The sequence below is a fragment of the Rhea americana genome, unplaced genomic scaffold (assembly GCF_003343005.1).
Source record: "Rhea americana isolate MKP2758 unplaced genomic scaffold, rheAme1 scaffold_104, whole genome shotgun sequence".
Classification (NCBI taxonomy): domain Eukaryota; kingdom Metazoa; phylum Chordata; class Aves; order Rheiformes; family Rheidae; genus Rhea; species Rhea americana.
The window spans coordinates 284,424-310,650 of NW_028185084.1; the positions used below are offsets into that span (position 1 = coordinate 284,424).

A 26,227-nucleotide genomic window follows, 5' to 3' on the forward strand; every position below is an offset into this window, starting at 1 on the left:
TTTAACAGCTGTAGCTGTGCACAGATGGAAAAACATTTGGTCAGAAAGCAGCAAATTAGTGTTTTCAGGCTAGAATTCTGCTCCCACCGCTCCTCCATTTCCATGCGGCTCAGAACGCTTTATTTCTTCTTTGCATTGACATTTTTGCACACCCAATTCATGCCGTCCTTCAGACAGAAAAAGGTAACGTTAGTCCAGCAAAGGGAATAGGAATCCCCCAAAGTCCCCCACGTGACTGCCATTCTGCAAGCACAGTACTCTGCCTCCCCATCTGCCCCACACCTGCCCTCTGATCCCAAAAAACAGTGTGTGTAAAAAACAAGTGCTTTGTCACTCAGTGGATGTTATCACAGAGAGGTTATTAAATCCTTCTTCTGTCTGTAAAAAGCATCGTTGTCCCATCATGTCACAGTATCTAGGTCCTTTGAGGAAGGATCACTTTGCAGTCCAGCTATGTTGGTGGCAGATCAAGGCTCAGTTCCAGGTTTGGCTACAGATGATCTGTGTAATCTTGGGYAAGTCATCTTACCTTTGAGACTATGGATTTAGGGAACTGTTGGCTATAGAGTCAGCTCCCTGTTGGGAATATGGCTCTAATTCTCTGCTCTGCTGCAAGTTCCTGTGTGACCCTGGTCAAATCACTTCAGCTCAGATCCACAAAAACCACTGAAATAACTGGGTCTGGACTCTTTGTTCCCTGTGTCTCGGGCAATCCCAGAAAATGGGCCTTGTAATGGGCCTATTTCACAAGCGTTCAGTGAGGATAGATGTGGTCAAGTTTTAAGAGGTTGAGATACTCTTTCTGTAAAAACATGTGAGCTACATCTCTGACCTCTGCAAGCAGGATAGTAACACTTCTGCTGTGGATAACCGAGACRTGAGTTTATTGCTGGGATCCCAGAATGGCATATGCTACTGAAGGGCAAAGCAGCACTTTATCTGCTCCCGTCACTTATCTGTTGTGGGACATACAGAATGGAGCGCAAGACACAGTTTCTCATATTTGTGTCCTGTCAAACCTACTACCCTAAGTACTGCATATCTCTGCTGACAGGGATGCTCAGGGCAGAAGGCAGGCAGGTAGGCTTTTGCGAATGAGAGGGGAGCAACACACCTTCGTGCTTGTAAATTGGGCAAAAGTCACCTTGGAGCTCTGAAGGAGTTTTGTTTAATGATCATTTTTTGATTATTAGAATGATAGTGAAACTCTAGAAAAGACCAGAGTCTTCGGGCCACCATTGCCACTGACCCCGGGGAAGCACTGGTGCTGCCTTCTTGTGCCCTTGTTCCCAAACAACCAAAAGGCTGCCAAGGAGCTCAACTCCCCCAAGGACAGATGGCCAAAGGCWCAACGCAGCAGGACCATCCAGTGAGCCATGACCACGCCACTGAGCTGCCTCTCAGCAACAAACGGGGTGGCCATAGCAGAGAGGAGCTAAAGAGTTAAGAGAGGAGAGAGGGAGTCCTCAGGGCTTAATCAGAAATGGAGAGGTTCTCACTTGAAAATACCAATTTACCTTGATAGCTGTGCTATGTGACACTTCTTATCTGAAGGGGAGCAGCAACTTTTGAAATCGGCCCTTGTTGCTTGTTAAATAAAGAATAAGCAAGCCCAGTTTGCACCRGGGTGCACATGAGGCTCTCTACTAATAACGCTTCTAAATCTAACCCTGGGGAGGGCTGATGTCTCCAGTTTCATTTATTTATCTCCACAGCAGAGATCAGTGTAAAACAAATTGTCTGAAATCCTCAGAGCAAATGGGAAAAGACGAGAGGTGGATTCATTTTAAGGCCCAGTAGCTTTGTGTCTCCCCCTTTCAATAACACTGATAACCTAGGTGTAAAACATGTAATGCCTTAAGCAATCAATAGCGTAGTTTAAAGCTTATCGCTTTAGAGAGAGCGGGAGCGAGCRGTTCCCAGCGTGTGGAAGGCCAGGGCTTAACAATGGGGCGAGGAGGAGAGGTGTCGAGCTTCGGGCTTGATTGTGCGCTTCAGAAATCTGCATGATCGCTCGCAAAGAGTAAAAATAAATAAAYAACTAAAAATGCTCCCACAATGATTTCAGCTTCCCCTGCCTCGGAAGCAATAATCACATTTGCACACATCATGGCATACAAGGCAAGCAGAGCTCCTCATTCATTTTGAATGTAGGTTTATTTGCTGAACCAGAACAGCTGAGACAGCTTAAAGTAATAAATATCAGCTGACACCCTCTGCTATTCAGCACAGTAATCCCAGAAACAATACATCACTGCAAAACAACAAACATGCATCCTATCTTCTACCTAATCTGACCACAACCTGAATTCACAGTGATTAAAACTCTGCCTGCTGCCATTAGGGAGCTCAGGAAGGGGAAAGACAGACCATTTTAGCACCAGTGCGGCGAGGGTCATAAAGCAGAGTTTATGATGAGATTTACCATGGCTGGGAGCCTGGCTGCATCAAGCATATAACAAGGGCAAAAGAATGACATAGCAAAATGCAAGAGGAAAGGTGAACCCAAACAGGCTTGAAATACATAAGTAGGTCACCAAACTTTTAAAGCAGGAATAGATTTTAGTGGCATGAGGTAATTGACAGGAAAATCATATTTAGTTGTAAATATCCACCTCCCTGACAGTGATAAAGAGAAAATGAACATTCCCAGCTGTGTGCTTGATGCATCAAAGAAGTATGCATGAGACATCTTCCTCATTTTCAGCCACATCCATAGCTTCTGGTGCAACCATTTTGGGGGTGGGAGGGCACATGTTCTACAGTGTCTCCAAACACTTTTCAGAGGGACAAATGCAAGGGAAAGCAAAATGAACTAAAAGGTATGCTTGCAGTTTTTCCACCTAAGATTTGAAATGGGACAAAGGGTTGGCAAGACAAAAAATCCAGGGAAGCTGCTACAAACAGAAAGAGCTGCTACAGAGGAAGCACACAGGAAGGAGGAGAAATGATGCTTGAAAGCATCAAGTCCACAAGGAGTCAGCTGTTGTCATCCTTTGTCCCTACACACGCTGCCCCTATATCTGCATGTTTAAAAGATGGCTCTGCGCAGAAAGCACAATCCCTACAGTAACATTTAGATCTTGATAGATGTCCTTGTGCTGTTTTGTTGAGGCACAGAAACACTGGCAGGTATTCTGCAGATGGAGACTGATACAATATTAGTATTCCAGCCTCAAGTCAGCCATGGGAAAACTTAGCCAGGGAAAAAACTTCAGATCTTTGAGATTCAGCGCTCTCAGCTCCTTGACAAGCAGCCAGTAAACTTTACCAAAGCAAAGGGAGAGGACTCCAGGGAAGAGGGTAATGCACCTCGCGGAGCAACGCYGCTTGGCACAGCCCCGCCTCGCTGCAGTCGCATCTGCTGTTGCGCCAGGCGAGCGGTGCAACCCTTCGGGAAGGGGCGGGCAGAGCCTCCCCCAGGAGAGGGCTGAAGCCCTCCTCGAGATTACGCCGCTCCGCTCACCTACTGCCTGCGCTATCAGCTCTGCGGCTGCGGGAACAAAGTAGCCTGACTTCAAACGCCAGTGAATGAGTTCCTTCCGCCCCATAAAAGGCCTCCCGATTTCTGCTCCCTGCAAGCCAGGGATCAGGCAAGGCCACAAACTTGTGCCCCCTAATGTGACCTTAAGGACRACAAAGCTTAATCCTTTCATGTAATCCTCTGTCTGACATAACAAATTGGGTCAGGCAAGTGCAAAATTGTCCATCTCTAGCATTTTTGGTGCATGTTATTTTAACTGTAAATTTCTTTTCCCTCTGCAAACCTAGGACTTTGCCTTCATTATCCTTCATTTCTTTGCACATCCAGTTATCATATACATGCAGGCTTTTTCAGATGCCTGCAAGTACAGGGGGTTTTTTACTKTTTTTTTGCATGGGTGCTAGTTTTCCTCATGTTCCCTGAGACACTATCCCTGATGCTGCATTGTAGACTCCCTTCTTACCTGCTTAAAAATCACAAGATTTTGCCTTACAATTTGGAAACCCAGTTGCTTTTCCCCAGCAAGCACTAGCTCTGCCTACCCCAGGAGAGCTGCAGTCATCAAAACGGATTTTAAATCACATTTACAAGTAGCTACAAAACCTTGTTAAAACGTGGAAGATCCCCACGTAGCCTGCCCTGGCTAAGCCATCTTTAGGACAAAGCTGAGGCCTGGGGATACAGCGCACAAGATTCCTGGCGGACTCTTCTGAATCTTGCCCTTATGAAAACTTGAAATTGCAGCACCAGCATAGCTGGGTCTCAGGCTCCGTTCTCAACGGGGCTCAAACAGCCAAGGAGAAGAAAGTGGCTCAGCCCTTCAAACAGCCCTTTGGGCCTGACTACCCCAGCATAAAATAGAGAAGTTTAGTGGGCACACTCATTTCCACTGGCTTTTAGTGGTCTCCAGGGAACCGTTATGCTTGGGAGACTCTGGACACAACACGCTGCAGCATCGTTCTGGAGGGCGATTCCTCGGGGCGGGCCGAGCTCCTGCTGCTTCGATTTGAGGCTCTTGCTTCAAACAAGTATTGAGCTGCAGAGCACAGACTGCTCCAAAGCCTTGAGTCATACTTAATACACACCCTAGCCCCTAAAAATCACCTCCAGCAAGATGGCAGGCAGCAAAGCAGAAGAGTCCTGCCTGCTATCACCCAACCTTGGACAGCCAGAGAAAAGCATACATAGCTTTTGCATGCCCAAGTACCACACCTGACAATCGGGTCACAAAACAACCTCAGGAGAGCCTATGTGGCAACCAAAAGCTGTTGTGAGGCAACAGTTCCCTTGCATTTCTCTTACTGTCATTGCTGGAGTTGGCAATCACCTCCCTTGGTTGCTACATCACATGCAAGGGTCTCAGCTTGCATTGGAGCAGGACTCTCCACCCTAGAGACAGAGTCCAAATGGCTGCATCATGGGGAAAAGGTTTTCCTGCTTTGCAGACTAGGTCTAAAGGATAAAATCAGAGCCAAGCAAATGGTTTGCTTCGAATAGCCTCTAAGCATGAGGGATGTCACTCCTCTCTCAAYAGCACCATGAAGTCTGATTAACAAAACAAGCGCTGCCCATGGTTTCAGCTGGGAGGTAATGAAGTCTTCTGTAGCATTACGTGGGATACCAGCTGGGTTCCAGGGAACACAATATGGGGTTTCCAGTTAATCCAGTCACCTCTCTTCTGAGCCTGCCCAGGACTTTGCTGGGACCCTTCTTCAGAGCCCCAACAGTTAATTTTAAAAGAGAAGATGGTAATATGGATTCCCTCCTTAATTAACAGTTTTATTAAATAACCCATTTCAAATAATAGTTAAATTCTCTAAATTTATATCATTCTATTATCCATAATCTAATCTCATTAACCTTGAAATCCCCAGTCTTAACTACCCAATTCTATACACCATGGTGCTAGCAGCTAAACTAATTAAATGACCTTCAAACTATTTCTCCTTCATTTATTGGCATTATTTATCTTTGCTCATTGCTCTTCCTTTGAGCTATCACAAAAATCTTCCCCTACAAATTCTGCTCCTGCATGTGGTCAGTTCTAGATATGCCACCACTTTTCCTTGCAAAAATCCATCAGAGATATCTACTATTTTACTCTAGCTAATATATTCCATCAGCAGTGATGGTTAGCTTGCTCGCTCCTTGGCTTTCATTCTGAATACCTGATGCTTCTACATCTTCATTTATTTTTCTGTCACTCAGTGTCATTTCTCAAAGTAGTTCTTAAAGCAGTGACCTGAGATTTAACTACGCAGAGAGCTCTCTTTCTGAGCCACCGGTGTACAGGCAGCGTACCACGATCCTCAAAAACATCTTTCTTAATCTTACTCTTTAAAGAAGTAGTTCTTTGATTCCCCTAAATTTTCAGCATGCTGACCTCTCCTTAGATTTCTAGGGATGAAGACACCATTTCTTCCTGCGCTGATCTAGTTGTAAGTAAAACCTTTGATCGTGTTTAGTTTAAAAGTCAGCTCCCAAAATATTTTGTTCAATGAATTTCCAAGCAAAGGGAGAGGCTTGAGATTCTTGCTATCTGATTTGACCATGCTGGAGTTATGAAATGTAGCTCATCCTTTCTACAAGCTGCAGAGAATTTGTGACTTYCCTGACCTTTCTGCAATAATCATTTATGGAATAAGCTGCAATATTTTGGGCAATGGGACTGGGGACAACAAAGCGGGACATTATCTGGCCTGCATCTAAATTAACATGATTAACAAAATACATAAGCCTACAAATACTTTAACAGTTTAGCTCTTGCCTTCTATTTTCTGGGAAATAAGTGCAGAAGTGGATTTCATTTTCCTGGCAGAAGGTATTAGGCTGTGTATTTTACTCTTGAATATGTACAGACACACTACTCAYCAAGGAGAAGGCACAAAGGAGCAGCTAACGGCAAAGAAGTGGGAYAGGCCATTCTAGAGAGGCTGTAGATCAGCTTACGAAGGAAGCATTTTTCAAGGCTCATCAACAGAAAGTGCCATTTTCTATCATTTAATTCTTCCACATCCAGAGCATCTCCCTCAATTTCATCTGCTGTTTTACTGCCCCTTCACACCTGGAGAGCTAATTTGGACTTACATAAAGTAGGAGAGGGCCTGCAGGAGGGAAGAAGGTGACCTGAGCCTGCCTGCATCCATGTGAACTGCAATGTTACATTCTTGTTCTCGATCACATTTCTTCGGGAGGGTTTTGCCCTTGAGTACATATTACAATTGTGGAATGTATTTCACTCTAACAGCACCACTTCAAAATAAAGAACACAGAGTGGAAGCCTTTCACAAAGTTGGCTGCAACATAGCTGAATTTGTATCTTAGCTAACTAAATAAAGGCCCTTTGAAGGACACCATCTGCTACATGTAGGTGTAAACGTTAGGTTAATAATTTTAAAACACAAGAACTGCTGTACTGGGTCAAACCAATAGTCCTTCCAGGCCAGCATTCCTTTTCTGCATGCCAAAGGAAAGAGTACATGAGACCCCTCCCAGCCCATGGCCATGACGATGCACTGTTCAAAAGCTGCCTCCACATCTTGGGGGTCAGTAACTGCCCCAGGATGTCTTCCTCACGCCTAATCCTTCTCTGAACCCACTGATACCTTTGGTCTCCACAACATCATGTGCCAATGAAAGCCACAATTTAACCATGCAATTGTCAAAGAAGCATGTCTATCTCTTTAAAAACTGTTGCCTAATTATTTCATTAGGAACCCCCTTCCTCTAGCAATGTGAAAAATGCCATATAGTCTATTTGCCTTTTTTGCACATTATTTTATAAGATGTTCCCACTCTGTCTTCTCTCTTTCAAGCTGCAAGTCTTATTCTATTTATTCTCCCTGTGTACAGATACCACTGTATTGCTGATCATTCTTGACAGAAGATCCTGAAATCTCTCCTACTTCTGAGTTAGATATAACGACAACATTTTTCATGGTGAGGGCGGTTAGGCACTGGAAGAGGTTACCTYGAAAGGTTGTGGAATCTCCATCCTTGGAGATATTTATAACTTGACTGGACAAGACCCTCTAGACTTGKAGTTAGCCCTGCTTTAAGCAGGAGGTTAGATAAGAGATCTCCAGAGCACCCTTCAACCTAATCTGTTTTCAGAGCCTATGATTCTACTTCTACCAGAATCTTTTTAGATGAGGGCAGGGAGAAAAAGTGAATGTCATGTTAAAGGTGTGGGCCCTTGTGGACCCCATTGCGCCTTTGTCTTGTGACATACAAAGAATTTTCTGGGATGTTGCTCTCTCTCTAATAATTCTCTAACACTGATTTTTTTTTCTCATCTCTGCTGAGCACTAAACTTCCATTCCCACTGATCTGCTCTCTCTAATGGCAGCTAATTTCAAGACCATCACCACACGTGTATATTTCGGGTTGTTCCTCATGTGCATTATTTTGCACTTGTCAACATTGAATTTCATCTGCCATTTTCCTGCCCACTCAGTATTGCAAGCTGCTTCTGCAATTCTTCATACTCAGCTTGAGATCTGACTACCCTGAACAGCTCTGTAGCATCTGCAAACAAGGTTTTAGAGAATCTGCAGTGAGGATAAATGTCTTCGTGATCCTGTTCCTTTAAATAACGGTGAAGGGAGTTCTGACTGCTGGGATTGCAAGCACTGCAAATATTTCATTAATTCAGGAAAGCCTAAAAGTGAAATAAACAAACCTAGGTCCCATTTACATTACAAAGAGCTACTATACTGCAGGAGCTGGCTACAGCACAGGAGCATAAGACACAGCTATTACAGTTCAGCACAGGAGCACAGCTCAGTCCCCTCTGTGGGTTTTCGCAGCCCCAAACGCTGCCATTAGAAGTGGTCTTGTGTGACATGTGTGGCTCTTGTGTTTCTCTGGGTCAAAAAAAATTGATCGGTTTCTCTCTGGCGCCTAAGCTGAGCAAAATGCCAAATGACATTAGTAGCGAAGGTAAATCAGATTTCTGAAGTGCACACTTGTAACAGTCAAAGGGGTTAATAGTAAAAGGCGATTTGTTTTGTGAAAATGATTAACCTGACAGCAGTCTCTTTAAAATAAATCAATGTCTTCATCTGGCCTGACCAAGGGGTTCCAGGTGGGGAGGTGAATCTGTGATTGCTCTCCCCCTTCCCAGGAAAGCAGAGATCCCAAGGGCCTGCCGCTCCCCCTCCTCTTAGCACCGGTGAAGAAACACGCGCCCCACGCGCTTGGCTGCGCCGACCCTCTTTTGCGATGCTGCTGGTGCAGCCCCACCCTGCAGATCAACAGACAACAACTTATCACAGATGGTCTGCTGGCACAGCAAGCCTCCTCCGGAGCCTCACCTGTACTCCCTCTCCTGAAAGGGCTGAACAAGACTGGATCTGCCAGACTCTGTCACGGATTGTGTGGAGGTTCAGTCCCTCGGCAATCTCTGAAGCAGGGGCAGCCGTCAGCAAATCCTGCTTGTTAGCAAATATGAGCACGGGGACTCCACTAAGCTTTTCTTCATCCAAAAGCTCAGCCAGCTCCTATATCATTTACAAGGGAGGGGGTGGGGAAAAGAGGGAGAGATTGAAGGGAAGAAAACCTTCAACCACCAGTGGTTGTCTCTAATTAGAAATATATTTAGAGCAAATGCTGAAAGACTGTTTCCAGTGAAGCCTAGATCTTATTATAAGAGAGCAAAAAAAAAAGTATACAATCATCTGTGCCCAAAGTTCAAAAGCAATTTCTTCCAATTACAGGTTACAAAAATCTTCATCTTAGTCTGAAATTAGCAGTTGCCTTAAAGGCTACAACTCTGTGTTTTACCAGTCCCTGCTCCCTGGAGATCAAAATTGATGAAACAGCAAAAATCATGTGAATTGGCAGTACAAGCAGTCTGTCTTAAGTTATCGCCTGACTGGCCTTTGTACCTGAGCTGCCATTGACAACCAGCCCTGATATCTTTGCTAGTAATGAGTTTGGGGTTTTATTCCAAGTTTTATAAACTGCAACTTGAGCAGGAGAGGATTCCCTCCCCCCACCCCCGAAATGGAAGTCTCCTTCTCACAAGAAAGCAGTGATGCTTTTGTAGGCATTGGCTAGCTGAAGACAAGCTAAATCAGTTTTAATGGATGGATTTTGGCTCCTTATGCACAGCACACATCGGGTGGCATCTTCAGAAATGGGTTTGTTCACTCAAAAGTGGGTGACTCAAACAGTCTTTCAATAGCTCAAATCTGAATCTGCAGTAGATCAACGATGGCTGAAATACTTCACATCTAGGGTTGTGCAACAGCCTCACATGAAACAAGCACGTAGTCTCAAGTCACTTCCCTRTGTGAACATATGGCAAATCCAGTGGAATTTGAACCTGTAGGGACTGCTGGCATTATGGACAGATGAGTAAATGAGATTTTGGCGGGCTCCCTGTATAGGATTTCACACACTCTATACTGTCCTAACATCTTTCAAGCACTGACTAGAAACTTGGATTAAATGAATGCAGTCTGGGAGATACTAACTGCAGCGGAAATCTGACTCCACCCCCCTCCCCAAAAGTAATGTTTGGTTTGGAAACCAGAATGAGAGAATAGAGTTATAAACAGAGTTGGCTGGGAATTTTTCAGCAAAGTAGGTCTTTCATCTGACATGGCTGATTTATTGAAACCAAAACTGTTTGCGGAAATGTGAGGGGTCCAGGCTGACTGCGCCTGACTCAGGCAAGTGCTCTAAGCTTCTGCTTTCTCTCCCTCTCTTTTGCCCAATGTATATTTAATTACTGATATGAAGTGAAACAGACCCAACAGGAGAGAGATTCCCGCCCCACACCCCAAGGACAACCCACCGTCCTGCTGTTAGGGTCTTCCCATGAGACTTGAGATAAAAGAGCAAGTGCCTCCTCCAAAAGAGGCAGAATAGAGGCCTTTAACCTACGTTTCCTTTTTTTTTGGGGGGGGGGGGGCGTAAATCTGCTGCTGGCTATTTCGGGACACTGTCACTTTCTGAATTTTACAACAGAAAATTCAAAAATCCTATCTTGTTCCACTCTAAAATACTAAATGTTACAAAATGTCAAAACTTTTGAAAAATGAAAATCTTATTTTCTGGCCTAACTAGTTAAAGTTTTTTTTTTGTTATTGTTTTTTTTTAATTATATCCAAAAGATAATCAAGTCAATATGATTTCCATTTCAACTTTGTAAATAAGAAAATAGGATTCCTCAGGGTCTTGGTTTGGCAAGGCTTAAAGGACTTACAAAAGTTTTTGCTTTCTGTWTTAGGCTACATTTGCTATACTGTATAATTTTAATGAAAAACGTTCCATTTAAGTGGAATTAGGCTACCTATTTTCCTTGTTTCACATCTACAAAAATAATCTGCATTGATGTTGAAAAGCAAGTCTCTCTTGAAATGCAAATTTCYTCATAAACAACAAAAGCATCTTCCTAACTTTTGTGTGCAAGGGCCACTCAGAAGCACTCGGTTACTTCAAAGGAAGCTGGGCATAAGTAACTTACCTGACCCGTTTCTTCAAACCTCTTCCTATCTGCACTGTCAATGACATAGATCTGAAAAAGAAATAAGAGGAAAAGTTACTCTCCCCAGAAGACAGTCTTCCATAGCATCATGTGCTTACACGGATGGAGCCTAATAATGCTTTTAGGACAAAGACTCAGGTATTATTTATAGCAAATGTWGACAAAACTTCACGATGATCTGAAAAGAGAGGAGCCACCTCTTTTACAGGCAGGGAATGGATGGCYAAGATCAGAAAGGAGCTGGTGCCAGTACCAGGGATGCTGTCACTACCTCCGCAGCACGTCACCTGGAGAGAGCAGTACACTACCCGTCATCTTTACAGCTGCTCAGCTTCCAGGCTGCAGCCAACCTCTGGACGGCAAAGCCTGGGGAGCCATGCACCCCAGCAGACATGAAATCCACGCACCGCACTGATGGCCTAGGCCATGCTGCCCTCTAGTAGGACAGATCACCCCCTATAAGCCACCAAGATGCGTGATGGTACTCAGGGGTCAGATGAGGCAAGAATATACTGAGGATACMGAGTTTCTCTCCACCAGGTGACCCTACCGCTACCTCCAGGATTGGGTAGAGAGGGGAGGGGGCTGGATCCAGTCTGCAAGACYGCCTTCAGCTGCCAGCTTCTCCACCAGGAGCTTAGAGGAGACAGGAAGCATCTGGCTCACAAAGCATGACAGCAAAGTAGTGCCACCCCCCAGGGCTGGGCACCACACCCCATGGCCCACAGGGGGACCCCAGCTAGACACCTGTCCCCTGGTACAGAGGATGGTGGATGCTGGCCTGCAGGCTCCCTGCTTCAGGAAGAGGTTGCCAYCTCCTGCAAGCAGTGTGGTATGTGATAATTTCTTTCCGTAATGAACTCCCTCTCGGGGCAAATGCCTTTCCACRGGAGGCAGTTTTATGTCTGCACAGGCTGAAAGTCTCCTGTAAGATCCCCCTAGATATGTGATTAGTAATTCCAGCTACATCCCCTTTCCCCAGTAACACTACTGGGGTTCAGAGCACACAGGCATCAAGCTACATCTAAAGAAATGGGGAACCTCATTATAACACTCACAGACACGATTCATTTRAGGCCCCATTTTCATTGCATGGGTACGAGAAGGTTTTTAGAGGAGGAGGATGCCGGGGCASTGGACAGAGACGGGACTGGCGACAAACCCTGAGCATTTTGCTTCCAGTCCCTGCCATTTCCCATCAGCAGTGACTGAAGCTGCTAGCATGCCATCTTCATGCTCATTGGTGGCTTACAGGGAGCAAGTGTCAGCCTGGTTTTCAGGGAAGAGATGATCACAGCACCCCGCCATCAAGATAAATGGCAACCTTGCAGGCAGTCCTTGCAAAAGACTCCACACTTCCAAGATAATTTTGACCAAAGAGTAGGGGGAGGAAAGATCTCTTGCAGCAATTAGCTATTAAACTGTAGGTGCTCTCTTAATGAGCAGTGCTAGAGTTGTTTAAAACTGGACCAAACACACAGCACGAGAACCTGCACGAYAGGCCTGAAAAGAAAGTAACCCAGCAACCCTGTGGGCCTCTTTGCTGATCGCTTGGGGTCTGTGGTCCTTCCTAGGCCAGCTGGTGCTCACTGAAAGAGGCTGGGGAATCTGCCGTGGGCTCAACAGAGCTGCATGGGGATGCGTAAGCGGAGGGCAGGCATTGCGTGACACAAAGCCTCTCCCCACCGTGTGATCTCAAGCATGTGCCTCTCTAATGCATCAGCTAGACCTGCCCTCTCTGCACTCCCCTATGCATCCCATTTGGGATAGGAAGCACAGACCAAAAGAAAGGAGTAAGTTGCAGGGCTGACAGTCGTGCTCTGAGGTAAAACTGGACTGGCAACTGTGCTCTTGCTGGACATCTCAGGGGAAGCTTAGCAACGCATGAATGCAATAGCAGAGCGCTGCTTCTCAACTGAAAAGCAGCACCTCCCATATTACAGCGCTACTCTGACAAGGAGGACCTCCGAGTTCCCATCAGCCATACTTTCTCCTGCACCACTGTTCCTTGCTAGGGTGCTGTCTTGCAAGATTAAAATTGGAGACAACAGTGCTCAGGGCAAAAGCCACAAAAGCACAACACAGAGAAGGTAGAGTATGTATGTATTTGGCTTCCAAACCAGAAAGCTCTGTGCCAAATAGCTGCAGGTGCCTGTCTGAATATGCAATCAGCCAAATATCCACACCTTATTTGCCTGGGTTAGGCTTCCAAATATCACAGGTGCGTGATGCAAGACATGCCTCTCATTCAAAGACACCTGCATGGATTTGAATTTGCAATCACTTCCTGCTTTTCAAAGTCCTTTAGAGGGTCCTCTCTCTGCTTTGTGCAACACAGTTTAGAAGACAGAAGCAGGGGGTCCTGGGAACTGTAGCATATCTTATCTCCATCTTCCCTCTACTGCCAGGCCCACACAAGAGCCTGCTTCTGGCACTAGGGTTTGGATCTCTGGTTTGAACAGCCATTGAGTACACATTGAGTGTTGGAGGAACAGAGCTTGAGAAAGCAGATCCCCTAGAGCCAGGCACCTCCTTAGAGCAACAGGCCTAAACAACACCTGGAGTTAAGTGGGTTGCGAGTGGTGGGGCTGGATGAAGAAATAACACAAGGAAAAAGTTGGCTCAAATAGAGGCATGACCTGCACCAGGCTTGTGAGATGGATAAATTACTGGCCAAAACAGGGTGAGGACCAGCAGAAGAAAGTCATCAGCATGTACCAATTCCATTGTTTTAGCTGCTGTCTCTATTTTCGTGTGCACAGACATACCAACCAYAGAAAAGCAATGCACTAACATGCAAACAGCTCCCAGTCTGAGATTGGCTGCCAGGTGGCCAGCAGGGAATGAGGGCTGGGGAACTCTAAACCACATGCATGTCAGTTGCTCCCTCCCTGAATTCAGACTGCTGCTTCCCCCAAACTGATTCCTCTTCTATCTTCCTTTTTTCTTACTCATAGGAAAAGATAGGTTTTCCCGGTACACTGCTTTAACTGGGGCAGGGGGAATTGAGGGAACAACTGCCTTAATCTCCTTCAGTTTTCAAATTYACCTTTATTTCTGCACCTCTTAGGAAGCACATACTGGGAAGAGGGTGGTTTCAAACCTGCTAATGGAGACCCACAGACTGGTGTAGCTCATTGTCTTTGCTCGTCTGTAGCTCATCTGTAGTCTCCCAGCTACAGTTTCGTGATGCACAGCCTCTGCAGTCTGAGCACCTGATGCAGCAGGCAAAGATCCCCGAGCTGCTGCTTTGCAGTGTTGACTTTGATCTGCTTACCTACTGCCTCCCACCGCACAGAGCTGCAGAGCTCAGACTCAACAGCCACAGTCTCCTCATGGCCATGCCATTCTCCCCTTCTCGATTGCCACAGAGGACCATGTTAAGTCCACTCTGCTAGTTTTTCAAAGCCAGGACAAAGAAAAATCCTCTCTGCCTTCTCCTCCTAGGAAGATCTCATCATTACTCTTTGCAAAAATCAGACAATCAGGTTTTTGCAATAGTGGTTGTCCTCAAGCACCAGACTCCCAATTAACTTAAGGGTGAATAGGAAGGATTCACACAGAAGATTGCTGAGGACTTCTTAGCCCCATTTAAACAACAGCTTCAGTTTGGATAATGTTTTCTAAGCCTCCAGGTATAGCCTGGCTCTTTAGGACCCTGACATAAGCCTTAGAGCAGAGTCACATTACTAGCTACACCCATCCTTCTGTGAAATGCACTGGAGTTCCCCCAACACATTAGTGAGTACATGTCTGTGATAACAGGGAGGAAGGGCATCTTTGAGTGAGAGCTTCCCACTTCCCCACAGGGAAACCTGCAAAGCTTGCTTAAATGGCCTTTTCTCTGCTTCTGCTAGCAATATAGCTTGGGAGAGACTCCTGGAGCCCCCAGTCTGTCTCCATCCTGGCACAAGTGGCTGCATGTTAGAGGTGCTCTTTGAAACTAGTCTGGGCAGCACTCAGAGGGTCCCAGGACTAACGTGCTCTGCAATGGAAACATAGAGGTCCTGCACTCTGTAGTTAACTGTAGCTAATTGTAAGGTAATTGTAGCTAAGATGTCAAAAACATTAAAGGACAGTTTTGTGATTAAGAGACCAAAGGAAGAGACAACGGGTCTCTGTGTCCCTCAGCCAGAAGCTTTTCTATCTGATGCCAAGCTCGGCATTTAAGTCTTCTGTGCCTCAGTTTCCCCAACTATAAAACAAAGGCACCATACTGACCTACCTCCACACATGAGACTTTAGTCACTAATATCCATTACAGGCCTTCAGAGTCTCCAGTGAAAGGAGCTATAGATGGGCAAACTACATGTTGTTCACATTCTTTCATTTGAAAGAGACTGAGAAGAGAGGGAAGGAACTGGCTGTAACCAGCACCGTCCTGTGAAAGTAAAAACATACAACTGAATGATTTCTCCAAACATTACTCTATTTTTCTTACTGCACCCAACCAATCTTGCAGCTTCACTCAGAGTAACTCCTATTACAATGGCAATGGTGTTGCTGAGGACTGGGACATTACATTACTTGTTCTTGAATTTCTGGCTGAGACCTTGGAAAGCCATCACATGAACACAGCATTCAACTACAGCCAATACTCACAAGAATATCAGTGTTTTCAAAATAGTTCCTCCAGTACGGTCTGATCTTCCTCTGTCCGCCTATGTCCCATACATTCAGCTTGAAGCCTTGAGACTGTACACTTTTGATGTTAAAGCCCTAGAAAGAACAGAAACAAGGCCACATAGAGCATAAACCTGAATGGCTGGATCACATTCACAGGCAGGCATTAACACCTTACATATCCCATGCCTGCAATGGACAGCAAGATGGGGTGGGCAGCCACAAAGAGGGATCAGCTGTGGGAGAGGCGCTGGCAAAAGTGAGCCTAGCCGCCAACCCATCAGTCTGCCTGGGTTGTTGGGTCAAGGGTTGATGCTGTCATGGCTACAGAGACGCATGATGCAGTTAGTGGCTCGGGAGGGCTCAGCAGGGTGGGTGCAGGAAGAGGTGGGAGAGCTGCAGATACGGGGAAAAAACAAGGGCGCTGCAAGAAGCAGGCTTGAGCTTGTGAAAGCTGAGTAGAGAGTCCCAGCTAACACGAAGCCAGAGGTCTCAGCTTGATTCAACACRACACAACTAGTGCTGGGCTTAAAACAGCAACAGCTGCACATGTGAAGGGTCCATTTCATCAATTAGAGCTCCAATCGAAAGGGCATTCGAGTAGAAAAACAGGGTGTGGTGTGGGCTGGCAACATGCTGCCACACCACCCAGGGGACAGGGGCCTGGAAGCGGGGTGTCGGGGCTGGGAGCTCTGCAAGGCAGCTCCGGCATGGGGGAAGCATCTCCCACAGCTCTCTAGCAACCTCCTCTGGTCAACGCAGGAGCAGTGCTGCAGTGCTTCTGACTGGAGGCATTCCTCTCCCCAACCCCCTAGCCCAAAGAAAGGGGGCTGGAGGCATCAGAGTGCAGGAATACGCAGCTGGAGCTGGCTGGATGAAAGATGCAAGTAGATAGGGATGTGTCTGACGCTTCTGCATCCCCCTTACTCATCCCCCTTTCAGCAAGGGCAAACAGGAGCAAAGTCTCACCCATGTAACACCAGCCTGACTCAAAAGCCTCCTGCAGAACTCCACGGCACACATCCACGTTTGCGCTACCTGACAGATCTGGCCTTACAGCCTCCAGCTCCTTTGGAGGGCAGATAACACACAGACTTAACGGTGCACCAGGCTCCAGTTCTCCCTTTACTGAAATCCTGTGCTGAATCATTACTGCTTCACACAAATGTACAAGACAAGTGGGACCACGAGAACTGCCTTGGGCAGGGAGAGACCTTCCTCACCTGTGTTGGCGTAATGTGGCTGATGTCCTCAGATGCCAACTGTTTCAGGAGCGTGGTCTTGCCAGCATTATCCAGTCCCAAGAGGAGGATTCTCACCTCCTGGTCTGGGGTGCTTTTCAGTTTACGCAGGATTGACAGTAAACCCTAGATCAGCCAGAGAGATCAGAGCTGTTACTTCCCACTCTCCCCCCTACCACGCCATGCCTTCTTCCCTTAGCAGGGGCTCTGTACAGTGGTTGATCCCCGTTCCTGCAGTCCCTCTTCCCATTTCCTCTTCTACTCACTCCCCCTAATTTTCCTTTATCTCAAGCAGTGGCAACCAGGTTTCAGAAAACACCCATGTCACTCAGTGGGGCAACTACTGGCTGTATCGCTCATAACACAGCTGTTCAGCTTTCCCTGTGCCAGGAAGACAGTGCCTAAGGATATCATGTGTAGAAGCTGCAACCCAAGTCCTTGCAAGCTCTTCATTATCTTTATCAGTGGGAAAACCCCATTAATTTAATCTCCCTCCTAGTTAACTGTAGGTTACTGTGTACCTGGCACCAGTCCTTTTCACAGTAACTCCCTGATCATCTCAAACCCCGTTTATCTGTCTAAAACATGCCAGACCCATGGGGCACGTGCAGTTCAGCTTCTCAGGAWGTAACACTTAACTATCTCAGATCACCACATGTCCTCGCTAAGAAAAGCACAGTGGATTTCAGTCATTAGCCAGGCTCAGCTCTCTGAGCTGACAGTATCACTCAGGATTAGAAAACAGAATATACAGGTCAGCTCATTTACAGCCATGCACGTTACAGCAGCACACCCAAACCTTTGTCAATGCCACCACTCAGAGACCTGCACCTCTCTAAAATGGCTGGAAAATGCTCTCGATCCTGGCAAGAAATAGATTTAGATCAAAATGGGGTGATTTCTTGCTGCCCAGCCCAGCCCCACAAGCTGAGGACACGGAACTAGACTGCAAGTCCATGACAGCCTGGGTGTCCTTGGGTATGCTGCTGCACTGCTCTGCACCCTTCTGCCCCGGCTCCACAGATATGCTTTCTTGGAGGTTCTGTATAGCATGTACTAACGTGGGTACACAGGTGCTCTTGCAACTAATAACAGCCATGGCAAATCCAGGGRAGAAATATGCCTACAGCTTTTTGGAGCCCTCGGGATTTCAGTTCAGTCTCTAACAGACGATTCCCATGACTACAAGTCCTGCAGGGCAATCATAACTTCTCTTCAGCCCACTAAGACTGAGCCAGAAACAGAGCTCAAATATCAGCACAAACCYGGACCCATGGGGGCCCAACTCTCAAGCTTTTTTTCCCCTCTCATTCGCAAAATGAAKACAATGATTCTTGTCAACCTGCAAGGGTGAATTAGTTAACGTCACGAAGTGCTTTGTTGCTAAAAGCAATTGCACACTCTAAATATTCCTATTGGGAACCAAGGACTATTTGAGTCGTGAAGGTTGCTCCTCATCCCCTCCAGATCACAGCAATCAGAAACCTGTCCTGAAGATAAAGAACTGCAGGATGCAGTACAACTGTCACAGCTGCARCAGGCCTTCAGTTTGCAGCACTGCCCTCCTGTCAGCTCCTGGAGAGCTTTACCTCAACCATTTGGAAAACTGCTTTTGATTGCTTATGATAGAGCTCTGCACAAAGGTGGTGTGGAGTTTTCAGAAGGGACACCACACTACGGATGATGATGCCAAAGCTTTCAGTAACATGGTATGAAAATACACAGAGATTCAAATGCAAGTTAGATTTGATCTACCTCTYTTAGCAATTCTGCTTTGGAAATAATTTATCAGTTATCTATTTAATTACCAGGTACAGCTCAAAATGTGTGCCTGACGTGTTTGTGAGAGATGGGGGGAAAAGAGGAGCTTATTAAAAAAAAAGGAATGGAAGGATGTTTGTACAAAGTTATGATTGCAGTTGTGACTGTGCTTTTAAAAAGCACCATTGAAAGCTGATATTCAGACATCCACAACTCATGCAAGGAACCACAACAGAATGGAAATCTTACCCTTACCCTGCTTCTTGGGCTTTTGCCTGTATATTAGCTAGRCCATAAACAGGCTGGTTCAAGAACTGGAAAGTGAGGCCCAGCTCTAGATATGTTAATCAGGAATGGGTTCTGCGTGGTAGAAGATGCCGTGCCCATACGATGCAGGCACAGTAAATCCCCTAACTGCTTTTAGTCAAAGAGTACAGGCCTCCAACATCTTGTGCTGAGCCCCGAGGGCCAGATGCTTACAGCTGGCTCTTGCTGATGGACCCACAGTTAATGGATTTGAAGCGCCGTGTTCAGTACAGCCAACTGCTGCAACTCCTCCCCACCCAACAGCTCATTTCCCCAGCCACAGWGCTCAGCTAATACTCAGCCCTGACGAAGACGGTTTGTACATTCACAGGTCTGATGGCAGGAAAGGAACAGTGACAGAAATACCTCGAGTGTTTACCTATTTATATGCATGTCCTAAGTGCCCTTGACATCATTAAAACCCACAAATTTTAACTACGTGATTAACAACAAACATTCTTTTCACCTGTAGTCAAATTTACAGTTGTATTTACTTAGCTTGTAAATATACGGATTTAAATCCAGTATGGACAGACCCCACATGAGCAGGAATTCTCTAAAATTCACACATTCTCCCTCCTTTCCAGGGAAAGACTGTGAAATTCCCCATTTTTGTATTCTTATGGGCCTGACCCAACAGCAACAGCCATCTTTCACAGAAGTACGRTCGACTTCAGAGAGCTCTGAATCAGTCCCTATTATTTTAGTTTATTGCTCACAGTTAAAAAAAGAAGTTGTTGAAATGCTAATCCTATTCACAGTACCACTTGCTAAAAGCAGAGCAGTGTATCCCAGAGCAGATCAGGATTAGAAGCCTTTATATTTCAGAATTCAACTTCAAAATACTGAGCGCAAAGAAATGTATTACAAAGTACTGCTTATCTACCACAGAGCAATTTTCAGGGGTCGGGAAGAGGAGCAGTTGTAAATGTTAATAGAGCTTCTCCCATTGTAGACGGATGCTATTTCTGGGCTAGTACGACAGCCTACRAGAAAACGATCAGCATCGCTCCGTATTCTACTCAAGTGACACTGCTGCATGGCTGATCACAGGATTATCTGGGGTAGCCAATAGAAGAGAGGATATATTTAGAAATAAAAGTATTCTCTAAGGTATAAAGTAAGCTGATTTAAAAGATGGAAGACAAGCAAGCCAACATACAGAAGTGGACTTTATTTCAGTAGCTGCCGGTATAGGTTATATGGTCAGTACACACAACTCAAATCAACCAGTTTTGGCTATTATAATTGTTGATACCCTGTAAATATTACTATTTAAAACTTATACCTAGCATTCTCCCCCCAGTTAGTGAATATTTCGGAATAAGGAAAGCTATGCATAGATATATCATTACAGTTCCTAACCTTTTGGGGTATTTTTGATATTAGGAGCACAGTAGCCAGGAAGACAGGCAGCATTTCCTAACAGCTTAGCAGACTGGAAAAAATAACTCAAATGAGTTCTTTGTTGTGTGCCACCATCATGTAGGACAAGCAGCCTTTCCTATACATGTGCTGATGGACTAGCACTTCTCTGCTTGCAAACAACACTGAAACTATTTTGGGCTGACTAGAGTCAGGAAGTGACCTCTAGATGCTGATGGGAGATGCCTAGTAGGGAAGCCACAGAATGACAAGGTTTGGTGCAAACAGCATGCTTAAAAGCAACATGAGAGGAGCAGGCCTTTGCAGTGGTACAGCAAACAGTCTAGATGCAGGAACCTAGGCTGAGGTGGAGGAGAGGGGATGCTCAAGTCAGAAGCCTGCCTGTCAGCCAGGTCAGTGGTACGCACCCACTGGGGTGCTCAGGGCGAGGAGCAGGAGAAGTCTCAAGCAGGACAGTGGAGACGTTACCTGGCTGAGGAGCTGCCGAGACGATTCATGGGAGCGTATCCGGGCAGCACGTCATTTGCACAAAACTAAGCAGACTGCGGCATCTGTAACAGAGGAGGGAACTGCAGATGCTGTTCAGATAATGAACAGCACAGCGTGGTAGCGTGTGCAGCCTTTGGAGAAGGGCAGCAATATGGAGCAGCTCAAGGCTGGAGACAGTTAGCCAGTAACCGCTTCTTGGTCACCTCTGAGTTAAGCAAACTGTACGCTTTGTATCGTACCGGCTTATTTAAAAACATCTTTGTCCTTGGTGGAGAGGGTTTTCTTTCTGAGCTCCAAGAGGAAACAGACTGATGGGGTCAGCCATGAGAAGACTGCTTTTTCCAGACTGTCAGTGGAGACATACAAAAAGAAAAAGAAAAAGAAAAAAAAAAAGAAAAAAAAAAGATTCCTGACAATAACTAAGAAATCAGAACGGGCACTAAAGTCAAAGATGCAACTAAATTGGAAAGAGCACTCAAACACATTGAGCATGAAAAAAGCTAACTGTCTTATTAACATCCTTCAGAAAACAGCGATGTGTGGTTTTATGAAAGTATATCATTGCTAGGTTTAAAATACCCACTGAATTATCAAAGGGTATTTCAGTTATAGCTGTAWGCAGTAATCTCATTCTCTCAAAAAAAAATACACATACATAAAAATACAGTGACATTTATAGTCCTAGCTAAGGGTTTTGTGGGTTTATTCAGCTTTAAATCCATGCTGTATATGGGTCTTTTGAACTAGTTGATGCATGTAACTACATCCTGTACCACAGAAGCCACTGAAAGAAAGATTCACTTTATAGGCCAAAGCAAAAATTGGTTTGGGACAAACAGAGCATTGAGATAATCTGTTTAAATATTGTATCAGATTGGCAATATAACGCCATAATGGAAAGAACAATTTCCCCTTGTACTGAAGGCTGGATACACAGGGCACAGATAAAGCAGTCTGCAAGCCACTGAAGAACACAGTGGAAAGAGAAGTAAATGTATTCTGTTTAACTTTATTAGCCACAAGCTTAGATAATGAATTTGGAATAAAACCGCCCTCTGTCATCAGCTATTGCTTATCTAGTAATGTGGATATTTAGCTAAGATCAGATCAATTCACTGAGATGCAATACAGCCACAAAGCTCAGCATCTCAGCCTGGCACTGCAACCACATTTTCCCCATCCTTACACCCCTGCGTGGACTCCCTCATTTCCACTTCCTCAACCACAAGCAACCTGTCTTCACCGTTCAAGCCCTTCCCAGCCAAGCTCATCTGCCACAGAGACAACGGCTCCCATTTCCTAGTGGCTCGTGATGCCAGCCCCATCACTGCTTAGCTCTAGTCTCAAACTAGTCACTTCGTGCCTTTCTTACAGCCATGGGAGAAGCCTCACACAATATCCATAAAATCACCCTGTGATTCTCCTGCTCATTCCTTCTCTGCCACATCTACAGTCCTTGTTGAGGGTCAGGTGGCCAACATGCCAAGTATGAACCTGTCTTGGATCCTCCTCACTCATATCACTCAGCTATCTCTCACCTCAAGTAGCACATATTTCCATGGAGTGGGGCATATCTCCTCGTTCTGTTTGCAGAACACTTCGCACAGTGCAGCTCTGGCTCAGAAATCACTTTAATTAAGTAACATAGTAGTTCATCATTTTTAAATAGTGAGTTAAGGTTCAGCCAGGGTGTGGAGGAAGAAGTGTAAGTGATGGTTTCACAGTCATGCAGGAATAGCTGAAGTGGGGAAGGACAAGGGGTTTGAGCCTAATACCCAGCCTTCAACAGTGGGCAGTATTTGAGGCTACATTCTTAGTCCAGTATACAATTCTAGGCACACAGAGATGGAGGAGGGGAGTCCTTCCTGACAACTGCACTGATTAGCTGGTGCCCTGAAGAATGACGTTTGATTACCTTTATCTTTGGCTGCAGAACTGCAAATGTCACTAATGGTCATAAAATCACCCAGTCTTTTTCGAAATACAACCAAAGTAAATTAATCTATTGAGTACAGTTTATTCAATACTTCTTACTCTGGCAAAACTCCCAACAAAATCATTTGCTTGCTGCATGTCTCCACCATATGGTGTCATTCAATGCAGACTTTCTTTTCTACATTGAAATCTAACATATAATGGAGTCAAGTCACCTAAAGAGTCTTTCCAGCTCAAACCTACTGACACAGTTTTCTGTCAAAGAGGTCACACAGCACAGCACTGTTTTTGTATACTAACCAATACCAGCATGAATCCTCCATCATAATTAAAATGATACTCCTCTGGTTTTAGCAAGTTTCAAGGAGGCATTGTGTCCTGTGCAGAGAAGAGCTAACATCCAACACCAGGTAGTGTTGACAGTCTTCGTCTCCCCTCTGGTGGTTTGAGGGCTTCAAAGTCTTGTCCAGCTGTTGGTACACTGCCTTAGCTGCATGCAGTTTCTCATACTAACCTTGCTAGCAACCATTAAAAACAAACAAACGAAAAAGCCTCATGACATGCAACTGTACTGGGAAACTAAAGCAGTGAGGCATTATTAGAGTTTGTGAAAGTGTTTTTAAACAGAGCCATTTTAAATGCAGCCTTTTTTCCAAACCATGAAAGACAAAGGGAACAAATTCTGAGCATCAGGTACACCTACATGAGACAACAAATACATGCCATTTTCTTTAGAAACATAGGCTCAAGACCAGAAGAAAGATGTCTGACTACACATTCAGATACGCTGATATTTCACTCTCCCACAAAATCTGCCTAATGTCATCAAGATAACTCCATGACTCAGTTTCATTATCTGTAAAATGGGGTCAGGCTTTCACAACCCCAGTTTTGACACAACAATGTCATCTTCAATCAATAGTTAAAAAAAAAAACATAGGTGATCCTGTGGCCTTGATGTTTATTAATAACTCACTAGCCAAGATTGTTATTATAGTACCAAGTAAGCCACAAGCTCTGCTTTATACAGCCTTTCCAAAACTTTTGAAAGCTAAGTTTCCTTTAATCCAACTCAGTTTCACTTCACTCTTGCTGTGAGGCCACCACCCATGCTGCTTAGCAGAGCTACAGACTTCAGCACTGTGCTCCTCTTGTGCCGTGCATTTTCATGGCTCATCTTTCCCTCTGTGCTCCACCTATGACCTCTACCACCCCTGTCCCACAGCTGTGAGAAATGGTGGTGTGGTTTGCAGAACAAGACACTTCCGTACTTACTCACTTGGATGAACACTGCAATAATTTAAACCTTAGCATTAACCCTCGTGTAACTGGACTCAGAGCAAGCAGGCATGGAAGGGGCTTTAACCACTTACCAATGCAATCATGACATGCCAGGAACATGATCATAGTCAGCTACTGTGGCTCAGATGACATGCAGTAAATTGTTAAGTCAAGCTGCCTTAATCATTTCTGATTGCTGACCCAGAGCCCAAGGCTGTCATATCTGCTTTAGATATTCACTAGTGTTTCAGAGAGTTTCTACTGCTAAGGATGTATTCAGTTTTAGTGAAAGTTGAGAATCCTGGGAGACGATACAGAGCTCTCCAGTTTTCTGCCCAGCCCAGCCAGTCCATCAGGCACCCCAAAGTAYGATCAACTCTGTCTGAGAAATGCTGCAATGCAAAAAACAACTCCCAGAAATGGAAAATAGACACAGAGGCATAAAAAAAAATCATATCGTATAACACAGGCACTGGAAAACACCCAGTCCACTCTCTCTAAACACAAAGCACTTGGATAAAAGCAGCCAGATCCCAGACTACACCAGCTTATTGAGACATCACAAGGCAGAAGAGCAGATCCGGCTAGTAGCAGCTGCAGGCCAAATGCGTCCCACAAAGCACTGCACTGCTGGAGGCAGCTGCCCTCAGCTTTACAGCAGATGTCCATCCTGTGATGGCTTCAGTGTCTACTGTGACATGCTCCATCATCACCCGATCTAAAATAAAGCRGAGCCCACAGACCATGTCTCAAGGCTCTTTCACTGTGGCCCAGCAGGCTGAAACAGGTGGGGACACAGCCAGAATTAATCCAGTGAAGATGAGGAGCTGCCTTTGCTGTGCTCATTTATGCCTCCTCCCATGCTGCCCACTAGCACTAATCAAGCCTGTGWCCAGAAGGCTCTTAGACAAAATACAGCTCCCATCTTGGGCAGACTGCTCTGTTCTCTCCTTCTGCTTTTGCTGTCCACACACACTGCATGTTCAGCACGTGGCTCATTCTCCCACCACAGCACTCTCTTACCCACCCATCTGCTCATCCTCACTTACTTGACAACTCCATCCCTTCCTACCAATCCTGGCTGGACTCTACCAGCATTTCACTTGTCCCAACTCCAACATCTCCACTCAATTTGTTTCCACCACCCATTCCACAATCCAGCTTCACYCCAACTTTGATTCCTCATGATTAGATCCTCTGCAGCATCAAAGATCCCCATTTCTCCCTCCAGTCCAGATGTCTCCCTACCAATTTCTATCTCCTCCTGAATACTCATTGTCTCCTGAGACCCTTTTTTTCCTCTCACCATCAAAATCACACATACCTCTTCCCACTGTGTGCTCTTATCTCTTCTTTCCCACCCAGACATTCCCTCATATTTATAGCCCCTAGCAGAACCCCCCAGATCACCCARCACCCCAACACATCCTAGACAGCCAACACTGACTTGGCTGTCAGTGCCAGAGACTCACCAGATTAAGCTGTTCATCTCCTCCAATTCCCAGACCTCTTCAAGACCCCAAGCACTCTATGTCTCAGKCCTCACATCCCTGAACATCCAATCTTCCATCTAGGTTTCCTCTGCCTTGACTAAACACCCACCRCAAGGCTGTTTGTCAGTGATTTGCCCCTCCACTTGAGCATGCTACCCCCAGATCTGTTGAGCACCCAACACTCCACTCATGCCTTCCTTGCCTTGCCCAGCTAGAGCACACTCAGTGYGGCCCCCAATCCAACAAGGCCCCCACAGCATCCTCAAGGCTCCCAGGCCCTGCTGGTACCTCATCCACTCTTTTGGGTCCCTCACGGTCTCCAGCTCCCACCGGGACCCCAGCCGGGTTCTCTCCTGGCTCAGGGTCCCTGGGTCACACGGCCCCCAGGCCCCCCGTGGCATCAGACCCCATAGTTGGGGCCTCGTCTCCCATGGCCCCTAGCTCAGGGTCTTCGGCCCACAGGCCCAGCCCCAGCTGCCCGGCGGTGAGGCCCCGGCTAGGCGCCGCCGCCCGGCGGGGAGCCGGCGGCTCCGGCCCGCGGCGCGGCGCGGCCTGCGCGGGCGGCCAGGCCCTCCGCAGCGCCGCCGCGGCCCCCGGCCCCACTCACCATCCTCCGCGCAGCTCCGGGGTTACCATGGGCAACTGCGTCACGCACACGCCGCCGCTGCGTACAACGTCAGCGCTTCCCGCCGTGCGTACGGAACGTGCCGACGGCAGGCGGCGGGGGGGGCGG

General features: G+C 46.1%; 1 protein-coding gene across 1 annotated transcript; it reads right to left on the reverse strand.

Annotated features, from left to right (window-relative positions):
- On the reverse strand, positions 1–26,222 carry ARL3 (ARF like GTPase 3). The gene is made up of 6 exons (XM_085307590.1): positions 26,102–26,222; positions 16,826–16,969; positions 15,582–15,698; positions 10,959–11,009; positions 8,800–8,985; positions 1–167 (listed from the first exon to the last, which is right to left on the reverse strand). The coding sequence occupies exons 1-6, from the start codon at positions 26,102–26,104 to the stop codon at positions 120–122; spliced, it is 549 nt and encodes a 182-aa protein (XP_085163716.1). The 5' UTR covers positions 26,105–26,222; the 3' UTR covers positions 1–119.
- Between the last annotated feature and the right edge of the window lie 5 nt (positions 26,223–26,227).

Coding starts and splice junctions, on each gene's coding strand:
- ARL3 (XM_085307590.1), bottom strand. Junction 15,699..16,825: donor GCCACATTACGCCAACACAG/GTGAGGAAGGTC, acceptor TGTTCTTTCTAG/GGCTTTAACATCAAAAGTGT. Junction 168..8,799: donor TTTCAGGAGAGGGAGTACAG/GTGAGGCTCCGG, acceptor TTCTGTCTGAAG/GACGGCATGAATTGGGTGTG.